At 38.4% G+C, this 15,718-nt stretch overlaps 1 protein-coding gene across 1 annotated transcript in view; it reads right to left on the bottom strand.

The window, feature by feature from the left end:
* PIEZO2 (piezo type mechanosensitive ion channel component 2) overlaps positions 1 to 15,718 on the bottom strand; it is a 279,377-nt gene that overhangs the window by 104,523 nt on the left and 159,136 nt on the right. The window contains exons 7-11 of the mRNA XM_026661020.2: positions 13,177 to 13,296; positions 10,046 to 10,084; positions 8,171 to 8,309; positions 5,885 to 6,027; positions 3,561 to 3,797 (exon numbers count right to left, since the gene is read on the bottom strand). Coding sequence (XP_026516805.1) covers positions 3,561 to 3,797; positions 5,885 to 6,027; positions 8,171 to 8,309; positions 10,046 to 10,084; positions 13,177 to 13,296 — 678 coding nt within the window. The remainder of the gene's footprint in view (positions 1 to 3,560; positions 3,798 to 5,884; positions 6,028 to 8,170; positions 8,310 to 10,045; positions 10,085 to 13,176; positions 13,297 to 15,718) is intronic.

Raw genomic sequence — 15,718 nt, 5'->3', positions numbered from 1 at the left:
AAATGAACCTGATTTACACTGTAAGCTCTTAGAGGCAGGGACATATATATGTAAAATGCCTACCTCTACAGGCCCCAATCCCTGAAGGGGACGTCTAAACACGACCACAAGAGAAATAAATAAATAATGATAGGGAAACCCAGTTTTTAAAGGAGTGAAAAGGCACCAGATTAGCTAAAAATAAATACCTAAAATAGATATCAAAACTGCTAAACATACAAACATAATGGGTAAATGAAGCCCTTTCATGAATGGTAAATGCACAGAGAGTTTGGGTCAACACTTTTAAACTATCGATTGGGGAGTGGAAACTCCCTCCATTGTGCACTGCTAGATGTAATCCAGGGATAGAGCGCAGAAAACAAATCCTTGGGGTAATTGGACGACTTGCGGAACTGATAATGGGGCACATAGACCATCATTTCAAAGTAACTAGTATGAATCCAGCCCAGACTGGCAGTGACACAAAATTCTTTCCACAAGGTGGCTGTTAGTGGTGTCCGTGAAACGAGCTGGCAGCCTCATTTCAGTTTGCAGAATACGTACATCACAAAAACCATTACAAGTGACACTAAACGGTATCTCGAGAGAAATGGGTCATGGAAACAGAACTATTCTCTCCCTTCTAGAGATGGAAGCTTCACGTCAATGTTAAAGTATATTGGCAGATCAGCACGGAGGAAACCTAGTCTGCCACTACCACCATCTCTTTGTTCTGTCGGGTAATAGAGGGCTTCATTCTCCGGTCATGTTAACATAGCACCTTTCACAGCTCATGAGAGTGAGTAGCAAAAAGAGGTTCCACATCATCAGAAGTGACTTTCAAAAGCATTGTACTGACTCAGAAATAATGGGGGAAGATCCTCAAAGGGGGTAAATTGTCATAGGTCCACTGAAATTAATGATTCATTTACACCAGCTGAGGATCTGCCCTAATCCTCCAGAAGTGCTGGGCAAATTCACAAGGACGTGGCCACTGCTATGCAACCTTTAACATCGTATGACTGAGCTCTATTTCGGTCAGCTGCTGCCCTCTCTGGAGTCACTGCCAGCATTAGACTAGGTTGTGGAGCTGTGGAATATAGAAGTGTTTTCATACTGCCTCTGACAGCCAGCCTCTGTGCAATGCAGCTCTATTTACCTTTCTAGTCAGTACATTCTCTCCAAAGCCCATACAAATATATGCAGGGGAAATTATGGTACATTCACTTCGCTTTTATTCCACTGAATCTTTATTTAAGTCCACAGGGTGCATTTTATCCAGTCTAACAAATCCAACAGATGTCCTTCAGTTAGTTTTATAGGTGTAACTAAAATCATCCCATATACACAATAATTTCACTTTCCTGATAGCAGTTAGTTTTAGATACGACATTCCATGATGCAATTCATCTTTGAAATTATTGAGAAAGGGGTGGCAATATACCAAGGCAGCTAAATCTCTTAAAAGAGATTTACAAAGTCAATGAAGAGAAATTGCAAAACTTACCTCTTGACTATTTAATCACTCTTATCAAGACTAGCACTACCTTCCACAGGAAAAATAATAGAATGCTCACTAGCATTCAAATACATTATAAATCCAGACATAGCTTGGCAAGGGGCACTGCCAAGCAGGAAACACAGGTGCAGAATCTCTTCAAACTGAAATCAGGTGTATCATGATGGAAGTGATTCACTCAGTTATAAGGGAATTGGGCTAACTATCCGCACTCTGTGAGAAGCTCCTCTCGAGTGCTCTATGAAGCAGCTTCTATTGTGTGCTCACTTTCCTCCCTCAAAGATAATCTGCCAAATGTAGTGGTTTCAAGACAGGGAAAATATCTGGGTGGAAAAAGCCACATTAATTGAAATCAGGAAACTCTTTCATTTGTGATCTAAGGCAATTCCAATTTGTGTTTCATCAATTGAAAGACTAAAGAATTAATTCTGCTAAGTACTTGAGCATATGCCTAATGTCACGTGTGTGAGTTGTCCCATTAACTTCAATGAGACTATTCATGTGCTTAAAGTTTGGCTCATGCTCAAAAAGCTTGTTAACCTGGGCACTTCTATTCTTAGAGACAAGTTTGGTGTGCTTTCCAGTGGCTCTCAAACATTTTTACTGGTGACCCCTTTCACATAGTAAGACTCTGAGTGCGACCCCGCCCCCTTATAAATTAAAAACACCTTTTTATATATTTAACACCATTATAAATGCTGGAGGCAAAGCCGGGTTTGGGGTGGAGGCTGACAGCTCGCGATCCCCCATGTAATAACCTCATGACCCCCGAGGGACCTCGACCCCCAGTTTGAGAACCCCTGCTTTATATGCTCAAATGAACTCAACTGGTCTTCACAAATTAAAAAATATTTGACATTACAGGTTTAATTATCTTTTTCCACTGCTCTTATGGTGAGGCTGCTATACTTAAACTGGCATGACATCTCAGGTGTTCATTAATATACCTAAAATGGTACTTGCGAATATTCTGGTGAATAAAAGCCAGTGATTCCACTCACTAACATTTGCAATACTTTTTATTTACTTGTTCAGAAGCATTCAGATGATTTTTGTATTCATAAGAATGTTTATGGACAGCAAATGTTCATAGTGTCATGAATAATAGCACGGAGAAATATTCCTGAAAGTATTTGGACCAGAAGTGTTTTCACAATAATTTTTTATGCTTCACACAGTACATTTATCTAGTATTTCTAAGTGTTAGTGTAAAATTTGCAAAGCAAAAAAAAAAAGCTATGCATGAGATTTTCAAAATGCTGGCATAAACTCTGCTCCCATTAAAGTCAACAGATTTTACCATAGATTTACAAGTGTCTGGATTTGCAATTTTTAATCCCACCAGACTCCACACATGCAATATGTGTTCATAACAAAAGTGTTCATGAATAGCTGAGACATCATGTCACGGCTTATGAGAGGTGGGGTGATGAAATGTTGCCACACAAATTCTGCCAACAAAATAACTAAAAGCGAAAGGGAGAAAGGGGGGAACAACCATTGTACTGAGGTCTGCTACATTAGTCTTTATTCAGAAAAAAGAGAAGGGAATGGAAATCTTCTATTTAAGTACAACTACAGCACTGAGTTTTTACCTGTACTGACTGATGCTAATGACAAAGCAGAAATGCACTTATAAAATATATATATTTGTGTATGTATAGTGTGTGTGTACGTATAAACAGGTTTCATCAAACAAAAGCTGCCTCATAATTCTATTTAATTTATCTTGTATTTAACTAATCCAAGTACATATTTTTTCTCTTCCCTTTCCTTTCGTTTTTACAGGGCCAAATATTAATGCTATTTTCTCCCTGGTGAGAACTATTTTATAAAATTATCTAAATTTGACACATTCGTTATAGTATTTAATTTACCAGCAAGAAGTAATTTTGTGCTGTTGTATTTTTTAACCACTCATCCTGTACTGTAGTCCCATGCTGAACAGGATTATTCGTTGTATTAAACACCAAAGGACCTGTAGTTTTTATTGATGGCTAGTGTACATTGCTTTGTTCTTTAAACAAACTACAGATGTTTGTAAGCAAACTACACTTACCTTTGAAGCTAATTCCCCAGGATCCTTCTTTTCTAAAAATCCAGAAACTTTAGGAAGCTCATCATTATTGAGGTCAATACTCCATATATATTGTAATGTTAACAGCAAATTTCCATAAACCACCATGAAAGGTGAACTGATCATAGCATATTTCCTTCGGTCACGAATCATCCAAAGCGTGCAGGACCAGATCAATAACACAAAAGTCAACCAACTGTGATAAGTGATACTCCAAGCCTTGGGAGGGAGGGGATGGGAGAGAGAGACAAAAATGTTCATAGATTCACTTAGTTACAGTATTACTGCATACAGTCAGTAAAACTTTGCAGCACTGCCCAACTTCACACACCTTGTCTAGGGTATATTTTCAGTGCGATGCATGGAGATTTAGCCATGTGACTCCCATTTATGTTAATGAGAATTGGGCCGCTGACAGCTACAGTAGATCCTCTGGACTACATGCAGTAAACGGATTCCTAGGAAATTCAGTTTAAACCACCTTTTTTTGGTCTGGTACTTTTGCATCTTGGTACTTCAGTAGAAATGTTAGTTTAGGTCTCCCAGAGTTGAGCAGTAACTATAAAGCATGCTTTAGATTTCACTTTCTGTTGTACTCTAGATATTAGAGATGTAGTAGACTTAGACTGATTTAACCTAACCCAACCCAGTGTAGCATTGTTCCTTACAGTATATTCAAATGTTCTGCTCATTTTACAGGTATCAAACAACACGTTACTTAAAAACTGTTCTGGACAAAACACTGTATTATAGCATGGGGGGAAGTGTCTTTTTATTAAACACTGTTATTGATTTTGGACTAGATTCTGGTTGCCAATGCACCAGTATAAATCTAGAGTAACTTAGCTGAAGTCAACGGAGTCTTAATTTCTTTTTTTTGTTTAGACAGAAAAGCATGAAGTATTAAGAATATTTTAATCAAGGCTGGATTAGTCCTGACTTGATAAAGTGTCCACTATAGCCTCTGAGAATCATGCATATGCTATTCTTCCATTAAGATACAAGACTGTAACACGCACAATGGGTCACATTTGGGTATGGCATAAGTGGAACAGTAACTGAATTTGGTTCACAACACTTGGAACATAGATCCTTCGGAGCTGATATATCTCAGTTTGAGTCTAGAAGAAAGCTCAGAACAATACAGCTCCATCACTGATACTGACAGATTTGAACCCTGAATGGAATTTAAAGTAATTAAAGCACATGTGCAGCAGTCACTTAAAAAAAGAAAAAATGAATATACCACAGCAAGAAAATAACTACTTACTAACATTTCAAAAAGCACCATATTCAATCCAGATTCTGCACAAAGAATCTGCTATGTTTTGTTTATCTGCAGAGACTTTTCATGCTAAGGAACAGCAAACAAAAGTCCAAAAACCATACAAAATATCGGTTTTCTTTTGCTGTATGCAAACAAAAAGTGGCCAAACTATTACAAAAAAAATTTTAAGGCAAGATTGGGCCAAGAAACTTTATGGAAAATTGTATCCCAGTTGAAACCTTTTCAAAATAGTAAAACCAGACCTTGGAAGTGCTGACAGAGAACTATCACATTGTGAACTTGCTACAGTATAATCCAAGGCTAATTTGCACAAAATGACCCTTTGTTTTAAGGGATAGGCAATGTAATTTCAAAAAGAAGAAAATTAATCACAAAAAAATTTGTTGGCACAAAATTGTATTTTCCTAGATGTCTGCCCAGTGTAGATAAAAGAAATCAATGTTTATAGGTTTATTTTCATACAGAGTTTGAACTAGATGCATAGATTCAATTTGAAGTAGAAATGGCAAGTTTAGACTTACTGTATGACTATGAAGTGCTTTTTGCAGACAATTTCTGAATTGAGTAAATGCATTAAAACCCACTTAAAATTTTTTTTTGAACTATCAGAAAAATGAGCATGTTGAGCATTTTCTGATCTGCCGCAGGTAAAAAAAATACTATGTAGTCTAAAGCTAGAATTTTAAGCCCCGATTCTGTAACGGAATCCCTGTGAGCAGAAACCTGTGCCCTGCCCCATAAGGAGTTGGTGGTAGGATCAAGGCATAATTTGAGGGGTAATGTTTTAATAAACCACATGCATCCAACAGATTCAAATCTCAGGTCCAGATTTTACAATGTTGAAGTAAACACCAATGAAAAATCAACATGACTAATCACCCTTCACCAAGACATTTGGAAGATAAATATATTGATGCTGTCAATAATGTGGCAGAAGCTCATTTCCAGAGTTAGATGACATCTATAATTAGATTATGTCTGCTACCCCAACACAATTATTTTTGTCTTTCATACGTACCATCATTGCAATCAGAGCACAAATGTAACTTTGTTTCATGATAAAATGGAAGACAGAGACCATGGCATGTATTTTAACATTTTCTTTTTTCTCCTGAATGTCTTCCTCCTCTTCTTCTTCCTCGTCTTCCTCTTCTTTCTTTTCTAAGTAGAAAAAGATTCTTACGGTGCAATTCAAAATGAGTCTAATGGCAGCGCATGTACACACAGTTCAAAACCCTACAGTCCTTGCACAAATTGAGTAAATCTTGCAGGAATCAGGCCATTGTATTCTGGTATAGTGAACTCAGATGGTCCCCATGTGGCAGAATGTTGTGCTACCATTACAGCACTCAGCCATACCAATATTAATAATTTTGATATCTTGACAATGACCTGAGAACCACAGGAAAAATCCACAGAAGTACAGTACATACGGTCATGTAAGGACATAAAACAAATGTGTTGGTGGGCAGGCAAGTACAGTATTTTGGATAATATGCACCTGCAACTTGATTCAAAGATCTGCATGTTGATTGGTAGCATAAAAACATAAGAACTGTCATACAGGATCAGACCAATGGGCAATCTAGCCCAGTATCCTGTCTCTGACAGTGGCCAGAGCTTCAGGAGTGTACAGAACAGGGCAATTTGGAGAGATCCACCTCTGTCCTCCCCTTCCAGCTTCTGGCAGTCAAAAGTTAGGGGTGCTGTCAGCATGGGGTTATAGCCCTGACCATCTTGGCTAATAGCCACTGATGGACCTATCATCCATTAACTTATCTAGTTCTTTTTTGAACCCAGTTATACTTTTGGCCATCACAACATCCCCTAGCAATGAATTCCACAGGTTAATTGGGCATTGGGTGAATAAGTATTTTCTTTTGTTTGTATTAAGTCCGCTGCCTATTAATTTGAGTGACCCTGGTTTTTGCATTGTAGGAAAAGGTAAATAACACTTCTCTATTCACTTTTTCCACACCATTCATGATTTTATAGACCTCTATCAGACCTCTCCTCAATCATCTCTCTTCTAAGATGAACATCCCTATTCTTTTTAGTCTCTTCTTGTATGGAAGCCGTTCCAGACCCCGGATCATCTTTGTCTGAACCTTTTCCATTCCCACTATATCCCTTTTCAGATGGAGACTCAAACTCTAAAACTCTAAAACAGTATTCAAGGTGTGGGTTTACCATGGATTTATTTTTCTGTCTTATTTTCTCTCTCTTTCCTAATAGGTCCTAATATCCTGCTAGCATTTTTGACCTCAGCTGGACCTTCAACTCCAAGGTGACTCCAAGGTCTTTTTCTTGAGTGATAACAGTTAGTTTAGAACCCATCATTATACATGTGGATTTGGGATTATTTTTTCCAATGTGCATTATTTTGCCCTTATCAACACTGAATTTCATCTGCCAGTTGGTTGGCCAGTCACCCAGGTTTGTGAGACCCCCCTGTAACTCTTTGCAGTCAGCTTTGGACTTAATTATCTTGAATAATTTTGTGTCATCTACAAACTGTGCCACTTCATGGTTCACTCTTTTTCCAGATCATTTATGGGTATGTTGAATAGGACTGGCCCCAGTACAATTCCCTTGGGGACCCCGCTTTTTACCTCTCTCCATTCCGAAAACTGACCATTTATTCCTATCCTTTGTTTCCTATCTTTTAAGCAATTACTGATCCCTGAGAGGACCTTCCGTGTTATCCAATGCCAACTAAGTTTCCTTACAAGCCTTTGGTGAGGGACCTTGTCAAATGCTTTCTGAAAATCCAAGTACACTGTATTGACTGGATCACCCTTATCCACGTGCTTGCTGACACTCTCAAAGAATTCTAATTGATTGGCGAGGCATGACTTCCCTTTACAAAAGCCATGTTTCCTCTCCCCCAACAAATTGTGTTCATCCACGTGTCTAATAATTTTGATCTTCACCAATTTGCCCAGTACTGAAGTTAGGCTTACTAGCCTGTAATTGCCGGAATAATCCTCTGGAACCCTTTTTAAAAATGAGTTTCATATTAGCTACTTGCCAGTCATCTGGTACTGATGCTTGTTTCAGCAATAGGTTACATACTACAGTTAGTAGTTCTGCAATTTCATATCTGAGTTCCTTCAGAACTCTTGGGTGAATAGCATGTAGTCCTGGAGACTTATTGCTGTTTAATTTATCAATTTGTTCTAACAGTTTCTTAAATCTTATCAAGCTGCTTAACAAAAAATGCACAAGGCCAAGAATTTAACTATAGAGTAAATAATAAAATACCAAACACACGGGTTTATTCCCAAATAATTCATGTTACTACCTGACATGTCATCTGATGGCTCCCATTTATACTGTGGGGTTGAGTACATATCAGCTTTGGCAGGGCCATTCTCCAAGTGAAGTGTGGGGTGTATGGTGTGATAATCTACAGGAGTCCCATTCACTGTTACGAGCAGGACCTGCCAGACGAGGATTGGAGAAAGGCATTCCTTTTAGAAAAGCTCCTGTGTGAGTGAAACTGCTACTTACTAACTTCCATTAGGTATTGTTTCTAAAATATGAAAGAAACTTAATGAAATCATTTCAGCAGGTTTCTCTCTGTACTGAACAATCACACATTACACATGATGTTAACACAATTGTCCTAAGAATAATTTTAGCAGACCAATTTATGCTAAAAAGAATTATGACACCGATTTCATTAAATTTTCTTTAACAAAACAGTAATAATTATGATGATGGTGCTTTGCACTTCTACAGTAACTCCCATCAAAGAATCTCAAAACTCTTTATAAACATTACTTAATCCACAAACCATCACTGTGAGGCAGGCATTACACCTATTTTAAAGACAGGCCAGTTGAAGCATGGAAAGGTTGTGCCTTGTGTTAGGTGACATAGGCAATCTCTGGCCCAGCTAGGAAAGAACCCTGATCTTCTGACTAGTTCTATGCCATAGCAATGAGTCCCATCCTTCTCTTTCATGCAGCCTTGTGGCTGGATATTTTTTAAAGGTTAATTTTCTGTCTAATGGTTTCCAGTACCAATGAAGATGATGGGTACAAATGATTTGCATTTTTAAAATCAGTAGGATGATCTGCATTTGTTACAATTAGTAAAATTAGTTGTGTTTGTTACAATTGTTTATTACTCAATGTTTATGCCACTATTTGAACTTTCCTTTCTGCAATGTGTTGTTGGCCATTGTCCTTGTTTGGCAAGGGTTTCTAGCAGCTGGCCAATGGAGATGAGCCAGTTTTACAGAACGAATCTCACTGCAAAATACACTGTGTGGTTTCCTAATGCAGTAGTTGTCAGAAGGGCTGGGGGCCATATTCAGGTTTGGTTACAGCTGTTTCTAGGCTGCATGGCGGAGGAAATCTGCAGCCCCATTTGTTAAAGTATGGGACTGACACAGAGCATTTCCCCCTTCAGAATCTGCTAGGATTTCCTGCCTTTGGTCTAATTACTTTGTTGCCTGTTTAAATAAAGTTTCATACTTTCCACCATTTTAATATTCAACTCAGGTATTTGGTCATTTTTGCAGGACCTCAGCAATTCAACATGAACACTTAAAAAACACATCACAAAGAAGGAATTAAACCAAGTTTTAGGGTAGCTTATGTTAGAAAAGCAGAGTTGCATGTTTTGTTTAAAATACAAGGAACTAAGGAAGATCTTTTGCCAGTGAGTACAACCTCAAATATTCTAATGTCATGAGAGATACTTAGTAAGTTTAAATAATCAAGATTTTGGATAATCAAAGGAGTTCTCAATGTAATTAACAACAGGGAGGTTTGGCTAATCAAGGTTTTAATATAATGTCTAGACGAATAAAAAGATGAGAACATTTTAAAATTTCATGGAAACTTGTGTCTGTTGGGTATATCATAGAATCAAAGAATATCAGCTTTGGAAGGGACCTCAGGAGGTCATCTAGTCCAACCCCTTGCTCAAAGCAGGACCAATCCCCAACTAAATCATCCCAGCCGGGGCTTTCTCAAGCCTGACCTTAAAAACCTCTAAGGTAGGAGATTCCACACCTCCCTAGGTAACCCAGTCCAGTGCTTTGCCACCCTCCTAGTGAAAAAGTTTTTCCTAATATCCAGCCTATGCATAATCCATATATGCATAATCCATATTTACGCCATCTATATGAGTACAAATAAATTGCAAAGACTGATAGTATACTAACATCAGATGACTTGTATTCATCTTGAGTCATTGACAGAAGCTGTAAAAATCAACAGGACAGATTATTAATGAAGAAGCATAGCTCAAGCAGTAATAAGTTTAATAGATGCATGCATATTTGCTGATCCTCTCAACAGATCTGAATTTAAAAATTCTTACTGAATTTCTTAAGAGTCAGCAGAATTGTATATTATGCCCAATAAAACAACATTCATTTTAGCATAATTATTGGTATAACTTTTATTTTTAAATGTCTTAATTCCAAATCACAACTGAAGATGTTATACTGAAATTATATGTGATGGTCATGGGAATTCATCAATATGTTATTACAGTTAGTATCAAATGACTTTCCAATGAGACACTTAAAATTAAGGTTTTTAAAATGATTATTAGAATTTCTCTAAGTATAAAATCATTGTCAACAGAATTATTACACTAGGATAAAAATGTTATACCTACATTTCAAAGTATTAATAATATCATTGGAATTACTGGAAGAGCATTACATTTTCATCAACAGCATCTAATTACTGCCCTCCATCATTCAGCAAAAATTACTGATATATTATGAAGCAGTAGATGAAGAGATATAGACAGGGCCGGCTCTGGCTTTTTTGCCGCCCCAGGCAAAAAAGCCTCCCGCCGCCGCCCACCCCCCGGCAGGGGAGGGCGGCGAGCCCCGCCGGGGAGAGCGGAGCCCCAGCGGCCAGAGCGGGGGGGGGGGGGCGGCGAGCCCGGTCGCAGCGCCGGGGGGAGGGCGGCGAGCCCAGTCGCGGCCCCGCTCTCGGGCCGGAGCGCCGCGCCGCCCCCCTCCAGGTGCCGCCCCAAGCACCAGCTTGGTGGGCTGGTGCCTGGAGCCGGCCCTGGATATAGAGATCATCAAAACGCACTCTAGTAATTTCTATTAGTTGAAAATTTGATAGATAATAATTACATAGGGCTAAAGGTTGCAGTCTTTTCTCAGGCAAAGCTCACGCTTGAAATCAATGGGAATTTTGCCTGAGAAAGGACAGTAAGATGTGACTCATAGAAGAAGAAAATGTTGTAACTACAGTATTTTGAAATTTGTTAAGAATACTCAAACTCATCTTCCTGCAACATATTGGCTTTGCCAAGATTACATTTGGCTTATAGAAGATGTATCTTTTGGACAAGAGAACGTATTTCTCTACAAGTAATCAGCACCACATGTAGTGAAACTCAGAATATAGCAGAAGGCTTTTGTTTGGGGTTTTTTTTTTTTTTTTTTTTTTTTTTTTTAAAGAAAGCAAGCTTTGGGACCCATTTTTCAGTTTTTATTTATGAAAGTGGCTCTCTTGAGTTAGGCTGATAGGGTTGGGCCCTTGCTCTGTGACATGAAAGCAGTGTGTGAAGCACAATGATCCCACCACATTAATCAACTTTTACTGCCTTAGACTTTTAAGTCTACATGAAACGTTGTAGAGAACCATGGCCTTACAATAGGACCTAGCAAAGGCTACAATTGTATTATAGGAATATATTTATTTTATAGTTTTTATAATAAACAATTATGACTGGGGCAGCCCCTTTCTGTACTCCAAACCATTAGTGCTTCTCTTGGGCAATAGATCCTTCAACAAATGCAACTCTATCTATTCTTGTTCGTTCTATTCCTATGTGTGCGAATGTCCCTATCACCTATTGCCCACATATTACACTGACTCAGCTCCACTTCTGCTGAAAACGTCATCCATGACTTCAGCTCCTCTCGCCTAGACTACTGCACCTCCTTTCAACGGCCTTCCCAATGCCCAGCTTTCTAGAATCCAGCGAGTGTAGAATGCTACCTGTCTTTAAAATATGCAAACATCCTCAAACAACTCCACTGGATTGGTTTCATTTCAGGATCAGGTTCAAAACTATCTTTCTTGTTTATAAAATCCTGCATGGAATTGTTCCTATCTAGCAGAATTTGTCCTCCTGTTCTCCCCTTTTTATTCCTTCCCCTTATTTAACACATTCTTCATCTCGCCCTCAACAACATCTCTGCACTGTCAACTTAAGAGTCTTTTTCTCTGCAGCTCCTGCACTCCGGAAACTCCTGAATCTCTCCTCTTCATTTGTTATTTAAATGCTCTTTCCCGCTGTCATCATTTCACTTTGTAAACGTACACTACCGCCACTGCAAAGCATTCTGGAATACAAATTGTCTGAAAGTTGTGATACCATATATATCAGATCACATCTTTTAACTGCCTTTTGTTGGTTTGTGGTTATCACCGTTCCAGATCAGACAGTATGAAGTTGAAGATACTTCCAACGTATGTCTTCACTGGCTTTTCTAATAGCAGCTGAGGATATAGGAGTACTAAAGTTACTACTGCAATTGTTGGGGATATAGGAATATAGCAATCTCTTTGTTGTTATAGTTCAGTGTCCAGTTCACTCAGAGCAGTTTTTATTATTATTACTACTACTACTACTGTTATTGTTACTTCCATCACAGTACTCTTGGGGATTGGAAATGTTAATTTAAGGCTCACCCTAATACTTTTGGAGCCAAAATCTGTGGGCAGCTGACCATATGAGAATTCCTCTAGTGGGCAGGGAGAAGGAGACTCTTTGTTGCTGTGAAGCTGGTGGAGTTGGCTCCTACACCAACTACCCTCCCCGTCCTGGCATCGGGGTGTGCAGGGAAGAAAAGGAACATATTGGTGGCAGGTTGGGTTGTGTTGCAGGAGGGCAAAGGCAGCTTGGCCTCATCAATTAGGGAGCCTAGTCAGCTGTCATAAGGTAGATCAGCCTTTATTGCAGGTATCTGGCTTCCGGACAGCACTTCCTACTCTCCTGTCCATAGGGCCGCCCAGCTCAGGAGAGACTCTAATCCTGGATCTTTTTGTTTTGGAAGCTGGAAACACAGGAAACATTCTGCTTTCACTTCCTAGCATGGTCCCTTGTTTTTCTTCTTCTAAGTTTTACAAAATAATAACATTCCTTTCCCCAAAGTCTTGGTGTCAAGCCAATTACATAATCACTCACACATTTTTACTTGGAACTTACACCACTATGTCCCCAAATAGTAATACATTACTTTACAAAGTTACCACAATAAAATGAACTGCACGTCTGAAACATTTTGACGTAGGGAACCCTTTCCCCAGGTCTTACTTTTCTCTCATCAGCTGTGTAGTGGCTTGCATACCACAAACTTCGTCTCCTTGAAGTCGGGTTGCAGTCTGTTTCTTTGTCTTCTTCACTGATACCAGATTTCTCGTCATCATCCATCTCCTAAACAATGGGAATGGCAGGGATAGTTGTAATTCTTAAATAGTGATTTTCTAAGAGTAACACTGTGGTACCTAGATGCTGTTCTTCCTCTAAATTATATGAAATATCTTCTAGTGTTTAATGTACTGTATCTATGATGGATGTGTTTTATTAGTATGACATTTTCAGAAAATGATGACAGAGCTATTCTATAATTGCTAAACCCATCAATATCAAGATGTTTCCTGATTCCTACAGGATACCATAAGTAACCAGACTTCCACATCCTGCTTTATAGTATAAACCAAACCATAAAGTATAATGCAGATATGTAATCATTTTAAAGCTAGATTTACTGAAATTAAAACTCTCTGTTTGTCTATTTGAATGTGAGGACAGCATTGTCTTGCTATACTGAGAAGTAAATTAAATGAAAAAAATATTTTCTGGACATATGTAATATGTATTCAACGACTACAGAATAACACACTAATCCTGTTCCTGATATACGGTAACACAGTAAATGGATCAGGATAGTGAACTGATTCAGAACATCTACAAGCCACACCTTGAACAATTATGGAATCACATGCCCAATGGGAAGTTTCTTCCAATCCCCTAAATTTTAGTAGTTAGGTTTTAATCTCACTGTGAATAACAAAACTGAGGATTTTTAGGATAGAGTGTACATGCTCTAAAGTGGGTTATCCCGTGAGGAAAAGCACTCTACTAATAAACATTTGAGTCTAACAAACAGGAAGCATTAGAGTCTGATTCTGCATTGCTGGGGCACTAACATTATAGTTACCTTAAATCATACTTCATCTCTATGTAATTTCTATCAGCCCTGGCTAAATAGCAGGCAGTTTAGAGAGTTGATTACACATAAGTATTAAGCCAAATTCTGATGTCATTTATACTGCTGTAAGGCCCCAATTCAGAAAACCAATCCCTATTTAACAAAGCATTTAAGCACATGCTTAACTTCAAACACATGCTAAGGTCCCACTGGCCTGAATGGGACTTAAACATGTGTTCAAGTGCTTTACTAAATTGCAACCAAAATCCAGAGTATCTATTGACTTCCGTGCTCAGGATTTACACTGATGTAAATTAGAACAGATTTTGATCTAGTCAAGTAAATTTTCATATTTTTCCCCACTTTCAATGGTCTGACTCAACAGGCGGAAACATGATTTTTTCCTGCACATTTTATTCTTTCCATTTAGTAGATACATTTTATTTCTTTGTTTCAAATGACGCCTGAATTAAATTTGCTTTTGATTTACTCCCTCCTCTTTTTTTTTTTTAAAAAAGAGGACAGTATCATAACCAATGTCCACTCAGCTCTGGGAACAATGTTTGTCAGTTTATTTGAGCTCCATCTGCTGACTCTATCAAAACAGCACAAAATGTTACTTTTGTCTTCTTCCTCAGGCCAAGATTTTCAAAACCAAGACTCTGAAGCTGGGCTTTAATGGGGGTTGTGAGGTTCTCTGCCCTTTTATATATCAGCCCACTTATTCTGAAGTCTAACCCATGAAATAGAGCTGAGATTTACAAAGCTGCCCTTGGGAGAACGGAGCCTAAATAATCCAGGTGGATTTGAAAAACCCACTCTACAAACCTCATATTAAGCTCCTCTTTTTAAAAAGCTCAGCCTAAATAAGCAGTATTTATTAATTTATTTTTACTTCTCAAAAGCAGAGCAGCACATTTCACATATGTATGTATATTTATATTTAGAATCTAGAGGATATTTCAAACCAAATTTTAACAAATGTAAAATAAACTAATTATAAGGCTTAAATTTGCCATGCCACTTTCATGTATTGAAAGTTTTCAGATAAAAGTGGCCCACAACAAAACATTTACCAGCAACATTTAGTTTGGCATCGATTTGACCAAACAAACACTAAGTGTACTGAGGTATTGAGATAATGATTTTAAATTATACAAACTTCAGGTGGTGATGGGTGAGGGTGGGAAATGGAGTCTTGTTTAATCTATTTCAAGGATGAGGAAAAAGAGGTAAAGCAGGTCATTATCTAGCAGACAATCTCATAATTCTAGGCTGCCTTTGGCTTGTCCAACACTTCAAGTTCTCCCACAATACAAGCAACTATGATGGTTGAGTGCACAGCTCCAGGAGAGTTTAAGAGTAGCACTAACAATGTTCTCCCAACCCCCACCTTCCCCACCAGACTAACTCAAACAACACTGCAAATAGTAGAGGCCTGGTTCTCTTCTCACACAAGCTTCACAGTGAAGTTATTCCTGATTTACATCAAAGTGAGCAAGTGAAGAATCAGGCCCTAGATTCATATTTTAAAATATTATCCAGGGAACCTCTGGACAAACTGATTCCTGATATAACTTCACTGGAGTCACCAGAGATAAATTGGCTTTTCTTGTTTTATTAAATTATTGCAGGACTCAAGGG

The sequence above is a fragment of the Terrapene carolina genome, unplaced genomic scaffold (assembly GCF_002925995.2).
Source record: "Terrapene carolina triunguis isolate 2854851 unplaced genomic scaffold, T_m_triunguis-2.0 Scaffold58, whole genome shotgun sequence".
NCBI lineage: Eukaryota > Metazoa > Chordata > Testudines > Emydidae > Terrapene > Terrapene triunguis.
This window is presented reverse-complemented; position numbering and strand designations above follow the sequence as displayed.